Genomic DNA, 23,302 nt, shown 5'->3' with positions numbered 1-23,302 from the left:
CACAAAATAATATATCTGGAATATACTATTACCCTCCATGCTTCCATGACAGTTATAAACCTTTTATATACAGTGACATAGGTTAAAATTCTGAAGTTCCCAAGGAAATCTGTGTAGAGACAAAATAAGCAAAAGAAATATGACAGAAGCATCCCAAGAATGAATTCAATCTGTGTAATCCCAGACACTCAGCCATAAGGCTATACTTGTAAATTGGAGTTTATATTTATGTAGGCAGTGTTACTGATCTATATCTGCTGGAAACCCCATTCATATGAGGAAAGAAAGATGGGAGGAAGAAAAATAAGGGGAGGAAGAGAGGTAGAGAGGGTATGGGTGTGTGTGCGTGTGTAAACCAAATAGCTTGGAGCTATTCCTTTTTGGATTCCAAATAGAGAAGATAGGTTGCAGTCATCTCACAGGAATTAAGATATCTATGAAGCTAAATTTAATCTATTCTTTAGAAAGGAAAAAAAGGAAGGAAGGAAGGAAAGGTAGAATCACAATGGACAGAAAGCAAAACAGGATTCTCTCTACCTTTCTTCCTACAACAACTAAAATGTCCAGATAAAAAGAAAAGAGATGGGAGAAATATAAACTTGTAAACTTACCAGGCTCTTGACGACCTTCAGCAATTCTTCCATTACCACAGCAATGCCTTGATATCCAAGAAGTCTGCAGATGACTTTAAAATGTGGAGGACCCACAAAGTTTCTATAGTTGCTATAAATACTGGAGTAGGCCAAGTTCAAAGCCTAGAGAATAGGAAAAAAGAAGAGGAATGGGGAAAACATTCATTATGAATAATATCATGTCTTCACACTCAATGAAAGCAGGAAGCAAATGTACAGCTCTTCATCTACAAAGATGAAAACTAAATTCAAGAATAAATTAATTGCATAAAACAAATATCAAATAAATCCTATTAGAAAAAATTGCTTTAAAAAAGTATATTCTTATAATTTTTGGAAAAAAGGAGTAAAATGTTTTAAGCAGATTCCTAAAATATAATTAAAGATTAATGTTTTTAAAGAGAATTTCCATTTAAAATAAAATAGTCTCTGCTTAAGTGAAAAATTAGAATACAGTAAATAGCGTGGGAATGAGATGAGGATTTGGAATTGGGGAACTTCATGCTTTCATCTCCTATATTTCCTTTGAGTGTTCAACTCACTTCCTACCTTCTCTAAATAATTATCACTGATGCTCCTTGATTTTCCCTACGCTTGAATTTTTGGTTCAAATTAAGAGTTTATTTAGTTATTAGATATTAATCAGAGTGCTTGAATAGAAAACGAGAAATCTTAACTCTCCTGTCCGCCAGGATCAGGAAGTGAATAAAGACTCAAAGCACACATTCTGCCTAAGTCAAGGAATTCAAGGAAATTAGGCCAACACTACTAACTGTTGGTTTTCACATTATGAACTTGTTATCATAATTATATGTGAGCATTCTTTAGAACACAAGTAAGTTCAGCAGGGAAGAAAAATGCAAGTACTATTTAGTTTAAAATCAATACTGTGATCAAATCTAAAGTGACAGGATTTTGAGATTAATCAGCTCAAAAAATATTAACTAATCATACAGGAATAAGCGAATGAACTGGTTTCAATGCCAAGAGACTTTGCAATACAAACCAAGTCCAGATTAATGCAAATAGTAAATATCTTTAAATGGTAGCATGTGTTTGAATTTGCACTATTTGAAACTGTATGTAAAATATTGTCATTGGGTCCAGCCCAATAGAAATATGCAGTACAAAATTAAATAATATAACCCACTCCAGAGGAACTTGTTATTCACACTAATTCCTTCAATAATAGTAGTACTAATACCATTTGTTTACATTTATGTAGTTTTACTAGCTTTATTTTGTATATATAGAAACTGGTTCAGAGGGATGAAGTGATCTATAAACAGTCCAAGAGCTAGTAAGATTATAAACTGGATTAGAGGCCAGAAATCCTGATACCAAATCTGGTGCTCTTTCCCCCAGACCAGAGTTCTTAAATCTGGAATGTATGGCTTCTTGTGAAAGGGATCTATGAATTAGGAAGAGAAAACTACATCTTTATTTTCACTAATCTCTGAATAAAATTCAACATTTCTTTCAATTATTTAATACTATTGTGGAAAAGGGCCCAAAAGGCTCGGAAGTCCACACCAAAGTTCCACAATTTACAAGGAATCCCTTTTCTGTACCTTTGAATTCCAAGATAACCAGAGTGGATAAGAGTTTTTATATTCTTTATGCTTCCTAATTTATGGCCTCCAGATGACTTCGAATAAACAAAGAATACCTGAAGGCAAATTAAGTCAGACACACACCTAGGCAGTTAACATCCTGCTTTCTAGACCTGAAAGTTAAAGAAATATCTAACAGATCTAGGTTCTTCTCTCTTACCAATATGATTATCAGTGAGTTATAACTAATAATAATGTATCAAAAATGGGATAGTAATTATTTTTGGTAAGATTTCCAAATTCAGTTATATAAACTATATATAGAAAGCAGTTTATATAAAATGCAAGTATTACAGGTTGTTGTTTGGGTCAACTTTAGAAGAAAAAAGGTTGAGGACTCCTTTGACTTTAATCATGGTTTAAAAAAAAAAAAATCTCAGGGTATATGCCAAGTCTTTTTCATCTAACATAGTAGAACTTTTGGTTTTAGATTTTTTTTTTTTTTAAGATTTTTAAAAATTCCTAACAAATATAAAAATATCTAGGAGAGTCAAAATTCTCATAATGTCAAGGGCAAGAAATCTCATTTTGGGCACATCTATGTTTAAAAGACACAGGCTAATAACTATGTGGAGGTTAGCTCTTGTACCAGGGCAAGAGAGAGCATCTTATGCTGGATGCTGGCACAATCTTTGCCATATGTTAGGGGGACATAACCATAGACACGCGGCCAGACTGCTACTAGTTTGCAAGTTTGAGAATTTGGTCTTAGAAGTACAGCAAGAGCACAATGGGATATGGTTTGTAGAAACTTTGAAAATAGATACTAAAATGTGCCCACAGGATTTACCAGTCTGCCCTTTTAATTTAACTCAAGTAATCAAATTGGCTTTCTATTTGTCTGGCACAAATCATATATAAAATGGCTATGCTGGGATGGCTACATACAAAAAGAGATTGAGGAAAAAAAAGCAGGTCTTCTTCCATAGTTGGGCATAAGAATGCTGGGCCCTAATTATGCTACCCTTCCATTTGGAAGCTGGAAAAGAGCCTAAAATTAGAAGTACAAAATCTTGGAAAGATTGGAAATGACCCTAAAGTCTTTCAAGTTCCCCCATATATAAACACAAATAAGACCCCCTCCAAAATATATCTGAAATAGAAGTTTTCCAGCCTTTGCTGGAAGGCTTCCAATGATGAGGAACTCACAAAAAGTGTTAGGAAGATTTTCTCCCTGCAATCAAACCAAAATCTGACTCTTCACAACTATCCCCCCACCATTTCCTACTTTTCCCCTCTTGGATCATGCAGAACAATACACTATATTCTAACCTATGAAACTGGGAGAATAGATATTATTCTATACTTGGATGGCAATTCCCATAATTCAGGGGTCCTCAAACTATGGCTGCAGACCAGATGTAGCAGCTGAGGATGATTATCCCCCTCATATAGAATTCCTTTTCCACAGCAATCTCCAGTTATCATTGTTTGTTATTAAGTACCAATGGAACACAATATTCCAGATGTTGTTTGATCAGGGCAAAAGAACATTGGTCTATCATCACTTTAATGTGGACATTAGACTTCTTTAAAAACAAACAAATAAAAACCCTATGATATCTCAATTCAATCTAATATTCATTGGCTTTCTTGGCTGACATAACACATTCTTAAGTCCTAGTGAGTTTGACATCCACTAAAATTTGATTTTTTTCAGACAATCTGATATCTAGTCTATCTTCCCTCCAGTCTTGTACTGGTGAGGATGCAAGAACTTTGCATCTAGGTGATACGGTGGCAAGAAGATTGGGCCTAGAGCCAGGAAGATATGAGTTGAAATGCAGCCTCAAAAACTTACTAGCAGTGTGACTGTGAGCAAATCATTTAATCTGTCTGCCTCAATTTTCTCAGTTGTAAAATGGGAATAATAATAATCCTATTTAGCACAAGGCCCTGTGCTAAGTCTATAACAAACATTAATAAATGCTCATTTCTTTGCTGCCCTCCTTTGCAAATCTTTAAATGTTATCCAAATAGGAGGTATTAAAATCAGGTAAGTATGGCATGTATCCAATGTATACTTTTCTCCAGATCACTGATAAAAATGCAGAGTCAAACATAAATCCACTGGGGAGACCTTGTCAGGTAGATAACTAGTTCTTTTGTGTGTGTGTGTGTTGTTCTTTTTTTTTTTTTTTTTTTGGGGGGGGGGGGGGGGGGGGCGTGTCCTACTTGACCAGTTCCAAATCCATCTATCTGTATCATTGTCTAACTGACTTCTTCTCCATCTTTTCAAAATGAATAGTACAACAGCTAAGTAGCACAGTAGATAGAACACTGCCCTGGAGTCAGGAGGACCTGAATTCAAATTCAAAACACACTAGTTGTATGATCCTGGGCAAGTTACTTAACCTTGATTGCCTCCCCTCAATCTCACCCTCCCCACCCAAAAAAAAAAAAAAAAAAAAAACAATAGTACAAGAGATTTTGTCAAATAGTTTGTTAAAATCCAAGGAAATTATATTTATAACATTTTCTTTGATGTAACTCTAGGGACTGTCCATAAAGGAAATAAAGATTGGCTCTGTGATCATTGCTTCCTTCTCTAGATATTCATCAATTAACCCTTTAATAATAAATAACAGAATTTTTTTCATAAGGGAAGGAAAGAGAATATGCATTTGTGTGTGTGTGTGGAAAGTGTTTTGTAATTGTGTTCATATAGTTCCTGACTTTGCCTTGGCAGGTAGATTCCCAAATATTTTATATTATCTACAGTTATTTTAAAAATGAAATTTCTCTTTGTATCTCTTGCTGCTGCACTTTCTTGGTAATATATAAAAATGCTGATGATTTATGTGGATTTATTTTGTATCCTGCAACTTTGCTAAAGTTGTGAATTGTTTCTAGTAGTTTTTTAGTTGATTCTCTAGGATTCTCTAAGTATAACATCAAATCATCTACAAAGAGTGAAAATTTGGTTTCCTCAGAGAATATGCATTTTAAAACACCCACTAAGTGCCCAAGCTCTTATCTCACTTGAGTCAGAAGTCAAAGTCAAGTTCAGATAGTAGAGAAAGTTTAACAGTCACAGAAGATGAGGAATGGGGAATTTGTACCACTGAAAAGCCATATGTCTTAAAATCTTATAAAGTTATGCCATGCTTTTATGTTTATCCTGTTAGCTTCTTTGCTTTTATCTTCTGTACCTGTCTTTTAAAAATCAGAGTTGGCCGATTACCTAATACATCACCACCAGTCTTTAGACTCTCCTTCTTCCTCCTCACAGCAATGTTTCCCCGTAGAACTCCACTTCTTGTGATCCTACCTGTCTCTTCTTGAAATTCTCTGAAGTAAAGTCTTAAAATTTACAGTGGACATCAGACTAAGTTTTTGTTTTCCTCTCCTTTTTCATACAAATTCTAAAAGGAAAGATTTACTAGGTCTCCACTGGTATTACAACAATCTGGCTTTTCATAAGGATCTGATTCAGAAGCGAAATCCCCTTTGTTGTTTCCTTTACTTTCTGAAACAGTAAGTAAAGACTACAAATCATTAGTTGATCCATTTATGGCAGAGGGAGAGTTCAGCAGATATCTGAATAACTAAAATCTCCTATCACTATCATATCTTTGAGCCATGCTTACTATGTTTGAAAACTCCTCTATTTTCTTTCAGTCCAGCCAGTGACAATGCTGTTTCTGTTAATTGTTTTTCTTTATCCTAATGCTTGTTCTTTATTTTCTTTTCCTCATTAATATAGCTTTTCAACACATATTATTTGTCCCTTTTTGTCTATCATGTTTCTTTTGATTTAGGTACCATTCTAGATTCCAATCACATATTTTAGTCTTGTGAGGCTGAATTTTCCTTCCTTGCACAGACTAATTTTGCCTAATACATAGACTTGTAAGTTAATGCTGGCTCTTTTCTTAGATTTCATTCATGTACTCTGAAATTCTAAATATTCCTACTACTGTACTTCTTCCTATTCTAACCTATGCAACTGGGAGAATAGATACTATTATATACTTGGATGGCAATTCCCATAATTCAGGGGTCCTCAAACTATGGCCCGCAGACCAGATGTAGCAGCTGAGGATGATTATCCCCCTCACCCAGGGCTATGAAGTTTCTTTATTTAAAGGCCCACAAAACAAAGTTTTTGTTTTTACTATAGTCCGGCCTTCCAACAGTAAGAGGGACAGTGAACTGGCTCCCTATTTTAAAAGTTTGAGGACCCCTGCAACTGATGTATTGGGTGGGCAAACATGGTACTTCTACAGCCACAAGGAGCTTAAAATTCTAGAACTGGTAACTGGAGGATGAATTTAAAAATGCACGGTGTAGTATAAAGTACTCTAAAATATATTAATTTATTTTCAAACTTGTAGATAACACAAAGTTGAAATGGATAGCTAACACATTAGATGATAGGATCAGTATCCTAAAAGACTTTGTCAGACTAAACTTTCACAATAAAATAATGCCCACTCTAAAATAAATTTTGTTTTCTATGGCACTCAACTAAAAAAAAGCCCTTTTGTTGAGATTTACAAGGCACAAGACAATAAACTCTACCAGAGCTTTCTTCCTGGCTAGGTACCTATTATTCCTGTATTTTAAACTATGATTCAGAAATCCGAAATTTATTCTCAGATGCTAGTTTCTTAACTAACTAACATTGCTTAGAGCTGCCTTTGCTTCCTGAATCTGTTACTTTTGGGATGAGTGTTAGTGAGTAAAATAATACTTATGCCTTTAACTGTGCTTTCTTGCAGCTACATTATTTGTGCTCACATGAATGATATCTTAGATACAGAACCACTTATTCAATGTTCTTAAACATTCTTAAATCTTAAATAGGGTCAGTACTTTGGATGCAAAAAGGTCTCATTTCTATACTGTAGATATATTTCAACAAATATAACTATACAGTGATTTAAAGGATATAAAATCCTTTCCCCCACAATCTTGGGAGGTAATTAAAATAACATCCCTGTTGTAGAGGGAGACTTGGGTTAATTGACTTGGTCTGTAATCACACAACTATTATTTGTGTGACTAAACCTCCTAAACCTAAGTCCTTCCATTATGCCAATTGGGGGGAATGGGGAGGGAAAGGAGAGAGAGGGGAAAGAAAGAGCTGCTATGCTATACTTGGATGGCAATGCCAGTGACTAATGTATCTGCTGCAGAATGTGACACTTCACAGCCACAAGGAGAATGAAATTCCAGGACTGGTATTTAGAGAATGAATGTAAGAATGTTTTACACAATATAAAGTATTGTAAAATAAAAGCTAGTTAGATTTATTTTCAAATTTGCAAGATGACACAAAGTTGGGATAAAAGCTGACACTGGATGACAGGAGCAGTAAACCAAAAGACCTTGTCAGACTAAAACATTCAAGCTAAATCTAATAAGGTGAAATTCAATAGACATAAATGTTATCTTATTCTTTGGTTCAAAGAAATCAACCATAAATTTTAGATATGGGGGACATTATTAAGTATCTGTCGACCTGAAAAAGGACTGGTGATTTTAGGGGGGGTGCAGAAAAAGGCACAGCTTTCAGGAATAAAAAAAAGTCATAATCCCCTTGAAATCCATCCTGATCAGCCCACATCTAGGGTACTATGTTCAGTTCTGGAAGTCATAGTTTAATAAGGACACTGAAGAGAGCAGTGGGGGTGGGAGTGGGAGTGGGAAAGTAGAAGGTTTATTTCAGATGAGGTTCAGCCGAAGAAGCTAGGATGTTTAGCCTGGACAAGAGAGGACTCAGAGTTTTGATTCTAGAAAATATGTCTAACAAGAACACCTCAGGATGCTTTGTTGTTCACAGAAATACAATTTAATCTGCAAGGAGGACTTTGTTATGTACCTGGTGACAGAGCTACACTTTAAATATTAGAATGTGGAAACTGGCACACAAACAAAATTATGTGCTATTACTTTCACAAATTCCAACCATAACTGATGTTTCAAAATTGTGGGAAGCTACACAACAGGATCCTGGAAAAGGTTAAATGCTTTTGATTAGAACATGAGAGATGATTGGATTCCTGAATTTTAAAGAATATTGCTTTGAAGGAATCACAAATTATAAACAATTATAAGCAATGAGGGTTAAGTGACTTACCCAGGGTCATATAGCTAGGAAGTGTTAACTGTCTGAGACTAAATTTGAACCCAGGTTCTGGGTTGGTGCTCTAACCACTGCACCATCTAGCTATCCCTAAACATTTTAATTTTCTAATGGAATTGGAAGACAGAACTGATAAGGAATGAGGCACATTCAAAAAGGGAAGATGGGAGTGGAGAAGGAAAAAGGAACAATAGTAAAACTACTTGAATGAAAAAATTATGAAAGCACAATTCAAATTCATCAATAATGCCATTCTTAAAACAAAGTTTCACTGTCAGGATCAGGGATTTGGGCCAGATCACAAAAGCTGCACTAAATATCTGGACATTAAACCAAATGCAAAGCATAGTGTTGGGGGTTTTTTAAGTAGCATATCTTGAGCAAAATGACTTAACATGCAGGAGTAGAGGTGGGATGAAAATGGAGGAAGAGTCTATAAAGGATACGAGATCTGCTTGTCAGCAAGAACTAAATGAACTTTTTTTTTTTTTTTTACAAGAAGATGGATTTATTTTTTTCCTTAGATATATCTCAGTTACAAATCACTGCAGAGCATAGTACCTCACATATAGTAGGAACTTAATAGTTTCTGATTGATTCTAATCTGTAAAGGATTGGAGAGTATTTATTAATACTAAACATGTAAAAAGGATTTGCTTTTCTCTCTAATGGATATAAAACCACAGGTTAGAAATATTCCAACATGATGTAGAGTAATCTTTCAAGATGGTTTCATGTGTTTTTTAGTTTTATTCATTTTGTTCTTACAGATATTAGTCCTGTTTTTCCCACCCATTAGAAATCTAAAATTTCTTTTCTTCTTTCCTTTCTTTCAAAAATCTTTTCTACTATGTGCCATATTATTTAATGCAATAAAACTCTGTTGAAAACAAAATTAAATATAGCTTGTAGTTAACTATGCTCTTACATGGTAAAGTTTTTAGCTCTGAATATGTTTTTCTTCTTTAATATTACAATTTATTTGGCATGATGCTCTTGGCTTTTAAAAAAATTATTACTTATAAATATGTATATTCATATTTCCTATGAACAGCCTAATCAAATATGCTGGCTCATACTGTGAGAAGGAATTATCAAAACCTAAATGCTGCAAATTGATAGTTAGGAGTTGAAACCTGTTCCATGAAAGCTTAAGCTGGCTTCATCAAAAAGCTGGTCCCTTAAAAAAAGTCTTACTTAATCCAAACCCTCTTGATATCCCTCCCCCATTCCCACTCCCTTCTACACACACACACACACACACACACACACACACACACACACACACACACAATCCCTCCCTCCCTTTCCCTCTCTCTCTCCCTTCCCCCTTCTTTTTCTCCCTTTTTCCCTCCCTCTCCCCATCACTCCTTCCCCTACTGATGTCACTGAAATGCTAATGTTTTTCATTTGGAACATCACTAAGCTACACAATGTGATGGGATGCTCAGTGAAGAAGAGAGCTGTCCTAGAGCCAGCCAGAGAATGCCAGCATTTCTTGGTGGTGGTGGGAGGGGGGTGTATCTCATGATGATCAAAGCAACTAGACTACTTAGGAACTACGAGCTTACAGATGAATACAAATAAGGACAGAGATTCAGTGTTGCCTGGCATCTCTGGAAGGAAAAAAAATGAATCGGGAAACAAGAACTCAAGCTCCAGAGGCTAGTGAGATGATGATGGGAATATAGGTCTGCAAGAAAGAACCTTCCCTGACAGCAGGGACACAGAAAATCTAGTCTTTGCTCCCCTTTAAAAAAAAAAAAAAAAAAAAAACAAACGCTGAAAAAAATCTTTTCCAAAAGTGCTGGATCCTTTTAAGGTAAGTACTGCTATTTTATTCATACCTCTAGATGGCTTTTTGAGTGTACTTATTTAAAGAACTAGCAATTAAATTAACTTTCCACAAATCATTTTCCCAAATGACATGTTTTAATTATTTAAAAATTTTTTCAAATTCTATGATTCTTTGAACCTAAGTTTTGAAATAAAGGTAATAGATAATCTTAGTTCTTATAATGGTCCTTCCACACATCAAATCCTCCCCCCCACCCCCATTTAAATTACTATTATTGAATACTTAATTCCTTGTTTTTCAATTCCTTCTTATTCCAACTAAAATAAACACACAAACCCAATTCAAAGAAATTTTAAATCCTTAATAAAACTGAATTTTTTGGGGAAATTTAAACTGTGTATCCAATACGTTAGTTTGACAAGCTAAAGCAGATATTCTGAACCTGGGATCCTATCCTTGGACAGATTTTAGGGGGTATGTAAAGTTGGATGAGGGAAAAATACATTTTTATTTCCTTAACCATTGGTTTCTTTTTATGATTAAAAACACCAGTTTGAAAAGGGATCCATAGGCCCTTTTATGGAAAGGCAATTATTTTTCTCCCACAGCATGGTCAGTTTATACATTAGCTGTTATCTACACGCCAAGGTATCTGAATTCACATGCTAGGGAGTACAAATAGCACTATAGCAGGTGCTGAATCTTGTATGATATCATGGAGGCAAACTTTCAAACGGAGAAGAGGACTATAGTCAGAACAGGCATTTAAGTCTCTTATCAGTCTCCTGGCTGGGCCTTTTGATGTGTTGGCCCATTTAATTACCCGGACTAAGAAAGTCTTACCAGGTCTCTTCTCCCTTTCCCTCCCCATGGGTTACCGAAGGAACTCTGGGAGGATTCTAGACTTCCAGAAGAGTTTTGACACACAAAAAGTTTAAGAATCCTTGAATTAGATATATAAATCTTTTTTGCTAAATACTACAAATTTGCATAATAATAATATTTTTAAAAACTTAACAGAAATTGGAACTTACCCTTTTATAATACTTTAGTTTGTTGTTGTTTTTTCTCCTCCATCCTTCTCCCTAAATCTGGCCACCTTTTAATTTTTAGAGTGAAGGACCAAGATTCAGTGGAGATGTATTTAATTTGTCTTACAATGTTCAATTGCTTATACTGTGTGCAAGAGTACAATTTAAAATCTATCTTTAAAAAAGAATGCATAAAGTATATTTGTATGTAAACATAGTCATACATACCCAATGGAATAAACAGTGAATTAAAAATGTTAAAACTCTACAAGGTAAAGTTTGAAAAAACTGTCTAGTAAACTATCATATACCATGAAATAAATATATTTTGTCCACAATGTTCTTATTACCAGAAGCATATACTAAAAGAATGGAGGGTTATGTAATTTTCTAAATGTAAGCCCAATCAAAGCATTAACTAAATATCATTACTGAAGACTTTCATAATAGATTGCTGCCACATCTGACATTTCATATAAAAATATTCCTTATCCTTTGGCATTAAACAATTCTATCATCTTCATTTGCTATCTTTCATTGCTGAAAACCATGTAGAAAATATACCTACATAATAATATTGATTTTCTAAATACATATATTTAAATTTGAATGTTTTATCAACTATAACAATGAGATACTTTTTATGTAGAAAAACAGAACCCTAAATATTGTGGGTTCCCTTTAAAAGGAAAAAGAAATGGGAACACTATCTTTGGAAAGTTTTTTTAAGGGATGTTTTCCTTAATGGTCACTCATTTTAATAACAGCCAAGATTTTCAAAAATTTATTTTACCATTTTCACTTACTTCTTCCCATAAAAATAACAACAACAACAAAAATCAAAAAACTTAACAATCACTCACTGAGCTTAGACATAAGCAACTACTAACTCAAAATATTATTGACAAAGACCAGCAAAAAGCTAAAAAATATTAGCCCCACCCCCAAAAAAACCAATTGGATGCATCTGAAGAAAAGATCAAGAATTTAGCCTTCAAGATAAAAATGATGCAATTATGTAGAATCTACATCAGTGGTCCTCAAAGTGTAGTCCAAAGAATTGCTGGGGTCTCTGAAACCCTTTCAGAAGGTCTACAAATTCAAAATTATTTTTTATTTCTAATATAGTAAATAGCTATATATATAACCCATGTGAACAAAAACTCTTTGAACAGATCCTCGATAGTTTTTTAACAACATGAAGATACTGAGAACAAAAGTTTGAGAACCACTGAGTAGATACTGGGGTGAATCTATATTGCCATTCTGGTGTTAAAACATTAATCAAGCTGGACTACTCAAATGTATATACTGTATCTATTAGGTTACTGTCAGTATGTGTCCAAAAATCTATAATCACATTAACATAAAGAATTCCTAACATAAAATATATATCCCAACATATTTATACCTAGGCTTAAAGATTCAAAAAGTAAATTGGAATGAGCTTTATGTGAATTTTAAAATGACTCTGAATGTTCTCCAAATTAGGATATTCTATTGTAAACATAGTAGAGTCTTAATTATGTTCAAGAAGTACAGTCGATACAAAATAATGTTTTTAATCAAAATCTGTTTCCTGCACTGATAAAAATGTCTTTAAGACATATCCCTTTTTTCTCAACCTCTCTAGCCTTTATTTTCACTTTGTGTTCAGCCCTAATGAGGTAGCAACAGGAGGAAATAGACACCAAGAATAAGTCACAATTTGAATGATCAAATTAAGTATTAAAAATGTAGTTTTCTCTTGCTTTCACCTGGGGAGGTACAAATAAAATGAACAAAGTATTTTTGTACTTATAAAATCTATTCTTCTTATGGTAGCAGGTACCTGTTACAATTTTATGTTTTAACCAAGAAGCATCATTTGGTGCCCATAATGTAAAACATTTAGCAGATGTCTTCCTTTATTTTGACTAGGAAAAATGCTTCTATCAAGGATACTGAAAAAGATCTTACAACCAAAGACAGAATTCTTATTCACTAATGCTTCTCTGTTTTATTCTGAGTTAAGCAAATGGAGAGAAGGGAGTTTTAGGATTTCTAAAATGAAGATTCAAAAAAGGCCATGGGATTAAAAAAAAAAAAAAAGTTCTTTCATTACAAGATTTAGGACTTTAAATTAGCCAAGTAGAGTTTTTCTAAAGTTCATAGGATCATACATCTAGAGCTAAAAGGAACTTTGGAGATGATCTAGTCTAGCCCTCTTACTTTCCCGTTATAGTAAATGAGGTCCCAAAGTCAACAAGGTAACAATTTCCTTTGCAAAGTGAGTTTTGACCCCCCAAGGTCTCCAATTTGAGAGCTAATACTCTGCCCAAGTGACAAATAGTTATTAAATGCCTACAGTTTGTCAGGCACTGGGCTAGACACTGGAAATATAAATACAAAGACTAAACAAACCTCTTTGCTTCTTTAGTCTATTAATCCATTGCTCTCAAGTTCTTATCAATAGTCCCTGTCACAATTTTTCACAAAATAAGTGCTTAATAAATGGCTACACAACTACATGGAGCTATTACTTAACAAATTCTTTTCAAATTCTATATTTCTCTCTCCTGGGGCTCACTTAGCACCTTCCCAAGAATGATTTCTGCACTACACTGAAAAAAGTTCCGTTTGTTTTTTAAGGCAGAACTTTTTCCTCAAGCAGCATCAAAATGGGAATCATCGTGCAAAATGTAACTGGAAGCACTGCCATGGTGATGTGGCCAACTGTGGCCAGCTGTGCTGACAGCTTCTACAGTATCATGTACCACCCCAATTGGGACAGCCTGCTGTCTGGATACTCAAAGAAGAGCTTTCAGAGGGAAGAGAGGGTCCCTGCCAGCCAGTCCTCCTTTGTAATTGAAAATCTAACTCCCCTGACCAAGTACATTCTTTGTGTAACCTGCCAATCAGCAAATCCATCCAGTGACCAGTGCAGAATTTTTCAGACAAAGGAACAAGATCCGTCCTCCGTGAGCAACAGAAAGAAAGACCTGGCCTTGGGGATCTGGCTAACTAGCAGCATTCTGCTCCTCATCATCGCCGGCATTCTGCTCTATGGGTGCCTGAACATATGGTGCCGCAAGAGGCAAGAACAGAACAGAGACCTAAATGGAACGCCGCCATCAAATAGGAGAGAAGGCCGCAGAAAGCACGGCGGCAGGGAGCGGGGAGACCTGGAGAAGTCCAGCCAGCCGCTGGTTCCAAACCTTGAAGATCAACAAGCTGATGAAGTCCAGCTTGCAACAATAAAAGAAAATCTCTCAACTCCTCTGGAGCCTCCTCTGCTGAAATGTAACCACCAACAGCTGTTATCAGTGGCAGGCCAGACACCCCATGTTCCTCAGCTAGGAGAGGGGATGGTTTTGTAGGCACAGGAGTCCAAGAGCCTCAATCAACCACCAAATCATCCACAAGTATTTATTAAGTATCAGCTCTGTGTAAGGCACTGGAAACCCTGAGACAAAGAATGAAACCATCTCTACTTGCAGTGAGCTTACATTTTTTGGGGGGAAGACATAAAAAGTACATACGACATAAGTATATTTAATAAATCTGACTCTGTGTGTGTGTGTTTGGGTCTTAAGCCTGTGCTCCAGTTTCTTTAGATAAAATCTTTCCTTAACTACTTTAAAAACAAAAATACTATTAAGATCTTTAGCAGAAAGCTATAACATAAATCTTTGTAAGAACCACTGAAAAATGAGATACTCTAAATTCTGTGCCATATATGACTTCTAGTTGGTTATATTCTTCCATTTATTTTTCTTTGCAGCCTATACTTCCTTGACCTGTACAGTTTAAGAAAAAAATAAAAGTTCTTAAAGTAAGAGTTTGCTTAATTCAGTTATGTGTGTGAGGGAGAACACAAAAGAGCTTTTTGATTAGCAAAGGCTATTATACTGTTTTAATGAATAAATTTTAAAAATATGAATGGTAATGGGGGTAAGAAGAATCAGAGGTATTTTCCTCAAGAAAAGAAACAACCAATTGTGTGGAGAGCTTCTACAGAATTATGTATGTATGAGATATAACTGGTATCAGCATTCCCTGTGTCTGCCAACAACCTGATACCATGATTCAACCATAACAGCAGGTCCACCAGGGGCCCACACTCAAAGTTGGCCTTTATACACTACTGGGATAACCTCTGTAAACCCAGGGTCATATCTTCATGCCAGAAACAGGCACTAAATAGAACTTTAATGAGTGTATTACCACCATTCAAACAAAAGAGAACAGAAAGAGGGAAAAAATAATAAATGAATGGGGAGAGGGAGGGAGGAAGGAAAGAAGGAAGGATTTATTAAGCACTTATTATGTGTCAGGAACTGTTGTGCTGGGTACAGAAAAGTTTAAAGCATAATCTTTGACTTCAAGAAGCTTATATCCAATCCAGCTGGAGTGGTGAGACATAATTCAAAACCAAGGTACAAGAATTCCATTTCAAGTCATATAAATGAAAACACTGACTTTATTAAAAACTTAAAAAAAAAAAACCTGACATTTTGAAACTGAAGATGTAAAGAAAATACTACATACATATAACATATATTCTACCTATAAAATTTTTTCTGAATCTATGATTTTGTGAACAAACTCCTTTTACCTACCAATGATATCCATACTTGTCTTTCCATTCAAAATCTTCTTGTTCTTGTTGTTCATAGTGATTTATTTTAAAAAATTTTAATAATAGCTTTTCATTTTCAAAATACATGCAGAAATGGTTTGCAACATTCATTCTTACAAAACCTTGTGGTTCCAAATTTTTCTCCCTTCCTTTCCTCCACCTGTCTCCCCCATACAGCAAGAAATCCAATGTAGATTAAATATGTGCAGTTCTTCTAAACCTATTTCCATATTTATCATGATGTATGAGAAAAATCAGATCCAAAAAGAAAAAAAAAATCAATTTAAAATCTAAAGAGATGCCTGTAACACTGAAAGATTACAGTACCTTCCCTAGTTTGGGTCAGAGGCAAGACTTTCTGGCTCTGTAGTGATCTCTCTGACCACACTGACTTTTTGTACCAGAATTCTCCTCAAACTGCAGATGAGTTCAAGGCGTTAAGAAGGGCTTTAACAGGAGAAAAAATACATGAAGAAAGTAGGTGGCAGAAACAAGTTTTGACTTGGCAATCTGAGGGACATCCTCAAACCTATCTCAAAAAAATCAAAAGAAATCAAAGAAAATGCAAATGCTTCTCTTGAAGAGTGACATCCATGGGGAAGAAAGTACCACTTCCTTTAAACCCTGGCAATTGGGATATGGCAGGAGTCTTGCTACATGTCTACCAACTAGAAATACACGAAGGCTACTGGCATTCTTCAAAAATATAAGTCCTCTGCCCCCATTGTTGGTTAAAACAAATCATTTATAATTTTCTTCCTAACATTCATTTAAATCATCCTATTGCCTAATATTTGCATGAGGTACAAGAATGAAGAATTTTGATTGGGTAAAAGTTAATTTTGAATATGGTACCTGCACAGGGTCATCCTCTATATTGATTTTTTAAATGGAAAATTTTAATTATAAACATACTATCACCAGCTCTTATTTAAATTACTACAGATGCAAGATTATCTCCATTCTCAAGTAAGCAGAATTTTAATAGAAGAGGAAACATAGTACTATGGATTTGGAATGAGAAAAACTAGGTTTGTTGCCACCACAAATTGTTCCTAGCTAAATAACTCTAGACAAGTTAATTATCTTCTCTGAGGCCTCAGCTTCCTCATCTGTAAAGTAGGTATAATAATGGCACCATTCCAAAAGAGTTATTATGAAGGATGTAAAGTATTTTAAACTCCAAAGTATTATTGCTTCTCAATGTCAAATTCTAGCCCTTATGCCCTAATGCGTCAGTATTAAATAAATATAAATCTTAAAATTACAGAAGGATTACTTGGATTTTTGGTAGCAGATTTAATACTTCAAAGATTTTAATTTTTAGTGTGGTCATAGACCACAATTAAACATTGTTTGGGATGCTTTTCCTTTAGTTTTAATCATTTAAAGTAGCCACTAAGAATTCAGAGGAAATATCTTAGAAACCATTGACCCTCACCAAGAAAATCATATATTCTGTAAAATAAAAGACAGTTTTTTGTTTGCAAGGCAATTGGGGTTGTGACTTGCCCAGGGTCACAAAGCTAGGAAGTGTTAAATGTCTGAGTCTGGATTTTGAGCTCTAGCCCTCCTGCCTTCTGGGCCAATACTCTTACCCACTGCACCATCTAGCTGCCCATAAAGTCAAATAGTTAAAGCACAATTGCCCCATGAAGACCTTCCAGAAACTAACGAAGGAGACCATACTGAACTAAGTCCGTTTCTCACAATTATCTGATACCTACAGCAATGCCCAAACACGGAAGAAGCCTTAAGATATGGGTATGATGAAAGTGCAGAATTACAAGTAAGTATGACATTGGGACATTCTGACAATTTTCAGATTGATTAGTCATTGGGAAATTAGGACTTCAAGTCAAATCTGACTTCAGCATCCAATGGAGAGAACTGTTTTAAGCCTATTTCTGAGTTTGGTAGTCTGCCATTAGGTATTTCGGTAAAATTGGAAGAGATCCTGGTTGGATCTCTAATAATATTTCACAATAAAAGTAAACACCAAGCTGCAAGTTATATGTTATAGGAAGGAAGGAACCATTTATTAAGCACCTTCTGAGTATCAGGCACTATGGTGAGTGCTTTATAAATACTTCATTTCTGCTATACAACTGATAAAACAGAAAGAGAGAGTTTTAATGACTAGAGTAGAGTCATATAGCTAAGTGTCTGAAGCTGCATTGGAACTTAGCTCTTCCTGACTTTAAACTTATCTAACTACTGAACTGCCAGCTGCTTATGACAAAAGGTAATAATAACAAATAATTTGTGTATCATTACCCCTCTTTCCACAGATATAATACATAAGGCTGTCTAACTTCTGGTTAGGATTAAATTCTCCTTTACCTCAGTTTGACTCCTCATCTGTAAGATGTTTTCCTTCTGCTTAAAATCAGACAACTGGAGGGAAACTTTGACAGATTCTTCTCTGGATTTTACTCTTGTACAGAAAAGTGCCAGATGAATTTTCATGAGAATAATTGTACTATAAAAATAATCCTAATTTAGCTTAAAATGATCGATTTCATAACTAGGAATCAAGAAAGGATATGCTATTGACATAGTAATTTACACAAAAAAAGGATTTTTTTAGACTGCAAGTTTGATGAGTCAAGTGTGTGATGCTTCCAAAAAATAAGATGATCTTAGACAGTCTCAAGGGGCACAGAATCTAACACTAAAGAAGCAATCATCCTATCTTACTTGACCCAATCAGGCCACATCCAGGATACTGTAATTCAGTTCGGGTGACAATCAGTCCAGAAGCACTTATTAAGTACTTGCTACATGCTAAGCATTGTACTTAGCACCTCAAACTCCTTCAATTAACACAAGATTTCATTTCTATTCATGGTTGTGTAGATCAGCAAGCTGTCAATAAAACTTTAGTTAGGCTTATCCTTTTTTACTTTTGTGTAAACCAGCATCATTCTGTGTGGCTGTATGTATTAAACCAGGTAAATCTGGCTTACATTTTTAGAGAACTGGGTCCAGTGACTCATATACTAAACAAATGCATTGACCCTGGCCTCAAATAGGGGATTTCATTTACAAAAGAAATAATATCCCTGTATGAAATCCACCTTCTGATTCTTCCCCATGACATGGAAGTAACTTTGGGATCTCAAATGCTATTTCAGTAAAGCATATATTGCTGCAAATTCCACTAAGTTCAAAGGATTTTAAGGATAGACCCAATTAATGCCACAAAGCAAGACATAACAGTCTTCTAAAGAATGGAAGGGTAATAACTGAGCTTAGAGGAAGAGGAATACACAATGAAATCACAAATCTCTTGAAATAAGCAAGCACGCAGAACAGCAAATTGCAACAAATGAAATGAACTCCCTTGGAAATAAGAGATTATCCCTTAAGACTGAATTACGATCCATTTAGGGAGAAATCACCTCTTTTTAATGATCCAAGAAATCAATTTAAATGTAATGCTTGCTTTCTGCTAATGAATTTGGTTCACAGCTGAATGTTTTTGTGGCTATTTTAGCTATCTTTAAGAATATGATATACCCCCATTGTAGTCCAATATCCTGTGTATCACCAAAAGCAAAAAGATAGTTAACACAAAATAGAAAATCCTATTATCTTGTTGTTCAAAACGTGTCAGATTGTCCTGTTGTTGCTGGCAGGAAGATACAGGATTGAATCACAAGGATAAAATAAAACAATCAAATGCATGAAAACAACAACAACAACAACAACAAAAAAAAGTCAGGAAAATATTTGCAAAAGTCCTGTCTATTTTATAGAGATGTTACTTTAAGTCCTAGTTGAGTAGAAAGACTATGGTGGAAACTGGTTAAATTGGGAAGGGAATAGGAGGGAACTGAGTCATGTCTTCCTGACATGAATTCAAATCTGGACATTATGTGACCCTGGGCAAGTCACTTAAGCTCTGCTTACTTCAGTTTCTTTGATTGAAAAAAGGGGGGTTATAACAGCACATACTTCCCAGAGTTGTTGGGAGGTTCAAATGAAATCACATTTGTAAAATACTTAGCACAGTGCCTATATAGAATAGGAAACACATACCACACACACAATTTTGATGATTGAACAACACAATGATGGTGAAGACAATAATAAATCCAAGTCCTGGCACTTCACCAAGGTCTCTGGATCTCAGTTTCCTATCCATAACTATGACATTTTTTCAGTTCTCACATTCTTATGATTCTATGAGATTAATTAGAAGAGAATGAGAAAACAGAAAGCATGAATGGCTCAGAAAAAGAAACTGACTACACACATCTTAGAATATAAGGAACATGCAAATTATACTCCACTGAAAAACAAAACAAAACAATTCAAAACAAATAAAAAAAATTCTCTCCAATTGCACCAGGCAACCTGACTCATCCATCTAAAAATCACTGGTTAATCCTCAATTTCCCTGTATTTCAACTTAACATTAATCATGATAAGGTATATGGAAGGAATAGGAGATGGTTGGGGAGGGGAGGTTATTGTTGGTAAGATCACTGACAACATGTGAACAGAGAAGGATTTTCCTTCTGCAACCACAGTGAATATTTATTGTCATCTAACCCCAGGTCTGAAAAATCTTCCAATGGGCCACCATAGTACATAATGAAACCATCATCCTGCAGATATACTGAGAACAGAGTTGCCAGCATTCTGTTCAGCTCAAGGGCTGTCACTAAAATGGGAACTAGGAAGGGTCATTGTTAAACTATTATGAGTTTAATACTAAGATAGGCAATGAAAAGATATAGCAAAATCTGAGTTCAGGTTTTCAAGGCTCCAGATCCTACACTGGGTCACTTAGCTGCCCACATACTTTATATGTAAATATGGGCAGCTCATTTCACTTTTTTGCACCTCAATTTCTTCATCTATAAAATAAGGGAATTGGACAACATGATCTATAAATTTTCTTCCATTTTTAATCACATGATCGAAAAGAAAGCAACACTTTCTCATGAAGATGAGTTAAATGAGACCAAATAAAGAACAGAATACTCCAATGATTACTGATGGGGAAAGAGAACATCTTAATTGTTGCTAAGAAAAGTCATCAGACTTAAAGGCAGTAAATGTGGTGATTTTAGTGAGGGTCATGAATTCAGTCTCTGCTTCAAGATTCTGCATTCCAGTTCATCCTCCACTTAGCTGTCAAACTGATCTTCCTATAACACTGCCACCCAGCCAATCACCAAACTCTACTGGCTCTTTAATGACCTCCAGAATCAAAAAGAAAATTCTTTATTTAGCTTTTAAAGTCTTTTATAACCTTCCTATGTTTTCAATCTCTCCTTACCCTGTACTTTCCTCTATCTGTTCTGCTCTCCTTACTGCTCCTCACACAAGATATTTCATCTTCCAAGATCCCAACTTCTCACTGGCTATAAACATGGAATATCTTCCCTCCTCACTACTACTTCACAGAATATTGTTTCCTCTGAGACTTAGATTCAACATTATTTCCTGCACCCCATTTCTTAACTCCTTTTCCCTAAGGGTTAAAGCCCTTTCCTCCTAACTTTGTACATCCCATCATGACAAAAGGCATGGAGTAATACTAAAAGGGGGAGTAAGAAAGTAGGGGAAAAAACCCCAGAAAGACAAAAGAGCAATTGCAATGGCTTCAGAAATTATCTTTTTGCACAGAAAGAGGTATTAAAACAGAAGAACAGATATAAAGAGAGCTCTAAAAAATTAAATGAATTTGGCAGTAATCTGGGTGTAGGAGAACAGAGAGCCTGAAATAGCATCAAGATTGCCCTTTTGGAAGACAAAGAGTTTAACTGAGAAAAAAGAGCTTGAGGTTTAAGAAGAAAGATAGGGGACCTAGTCTCCATCGTGCAAAGTTTAAACAGAGAGAGATGGAGAAAAATAGACTATACCCAAGTGGGAGGGAGATTCAGGAAATATTTCAAAACTGACCCCAACTTTGTACAATTAAGACATAGGAGAATATATCTGCATGGCAAGTTATAACCCCAAATTCGTTAACAGTAGTTGATCGCACAGTAAATGAAGTATTAGGCTTGACGTCTTGAAAGTCCTGAGTTCAAATCCAGTATCAGATATCTGCTGGCTGCATGACCCCGAAAAAGTCAATGTGTCCCCCAAAGAAAGGCTGCTAAGGGCCAGGCTAGCTTCTTCTACCTGTCTCTAAGCAACCAATTCCATCTGTGCCACCACGAGGCACCTGCCACTGTTTAATGCCAGCCCAATCTCTCATCAGGGATGTGGAGAATTTCTACTGCAAAGAATAACAATCCTCCCTCTGACTTCAGGAGTCCCAGGCAACTGGGGTTAAGTGACTTGCCCCGGGTCACAGAGATAGGAAATGTTAAGTCCTCCTAATTTCAGGGCTGGTGCTCTATCCAAGACATCAATGAGCTACCTGCTTTGTGCAGGTTCTTTGAATATAGAAAAGAGGTCAATAATATACATCCTCATATCTGCTCACATTTTTCAAATCCCAGTGACTCAGAACTCCGGTAGATTATCATCTCTATTCCATGCCCTCCAGCAATGGATTCCTCATTCCCATCTCCCTCAACACTTCTACACAAAGTTTCAATGTAACTCCACCCAGCCCTTCCATAGGCAACAAACTTTCCTTCCTCTAAAATCTTCTCTTCTATTCCTTCCATCTACTATCTCTTATGGAAACTTGTCTTCCCCTCTATGACATATCTATCTTGGCCACCCTTTACAGCACTGGCTGCACTTTCTCCTCAACTCACTGGTCAAGGTAGGGGAGTTGGAATATTCTCACCCCATCTCCATCACTCAGTAACTTCTCTTCCTTTGGGGTTCATGATATCACCCAATCAAAAATCTTCGTTGCTGTTATCTATAGAAACCCTCAAGTCACTCTCTCTCCTTCCAAAATGGCTCATAATTCTTCTCTCCTCCTCAACTCCTGTCCCTGATACTAGAGGACTTTAATATACATACTTATTCTCTCTCAAATATCCTAACCATTCAGTTCTTTATCCTACTCACTAGCCAAGAGCTACTAATCTAACCTCTCTTAATCACACCCAAAGATGGTCAATACCCTTGATCTTGTCATCACCCAGAAATATACCATCTCTATTTTTTAAGAATTCTGAACTTCCTATATATAATCACTTAATTGTAGCCTTCTTAGAGGAAGAGGAAAAAAAAAGAATAAAGTAAAAAGTGCACAGCAGAGAATAGAAAACCTACAAGGAAGCAACGAAAAGATAGACAATTCTGAATACAATATTTATTTATATAGGTTTTCTTGAAATGAAAATTTATTGCTTCATATTTTGAATCCTCTCATGCTCTGCTAGGCAAATGGTAATTTTTTTCTTTTCCTAGTTTGTATTTAAGTTTAAAATAAATAGATAAATAAAAAGAAAAAAAATGAAAGAAATCCTTTTATCCAATCAAAATGTATTACTTTTTCACCTCTCCTTCTGCTTTCCCTTACAAAAATCTTCTCTTTATCTAAATCAGGACATCTGGCAACTTGATTCCTTAATTCTCTCCCTGGCTA

At 35.4% G+C, this 23,302-nt stretch overlaps 1 protein-coding gene across 2 annotated transcripts in view; it reads right to left on the bottom strand.

The window, feature by feature from the left end:
- CYFIP1 (cytoplasmic FMR1 interacting protein 1) overlaps positions 1 to 23,302 on the bottom strand; it is a 159,885-nt gene that overhangs the window by 20,585 nt on the left and 115,998 nt on the right. For both annotated transcript variants that reach the window (XM_031959085.1, XM_003765622.3), the window contains one exon: positions 612 to 755. In XM_031959085.1, the coding sequence (XP_031814945.1) occupies positions 612 to 755 (144 nt within the window). The remainder of the gene's footprint in view (positions 1 to 611; positions 756 to 23,302) is intronic.

Source organism: Sarcophilus harrisii, chromosome 3 (assembly GCF_902635505.1).
Source record: "Sarcophilus harrisii chromosome 3, mSarHar1.11, whole genome shotgun sequence".
In the NCBI taxonomy this organism is placed as follows: domain Eukaryota; kingdom Metazoa; phylum Chordata; class Mammalia; order Dasyuromorphia; family Dasyuridae; genus Sarcophilus; species Sarcophilus harrisii.
Note: the sequence above shows the minus strand (reverse complement) of the source record. Positions and strands in the feature narration are given on the sequence as shown.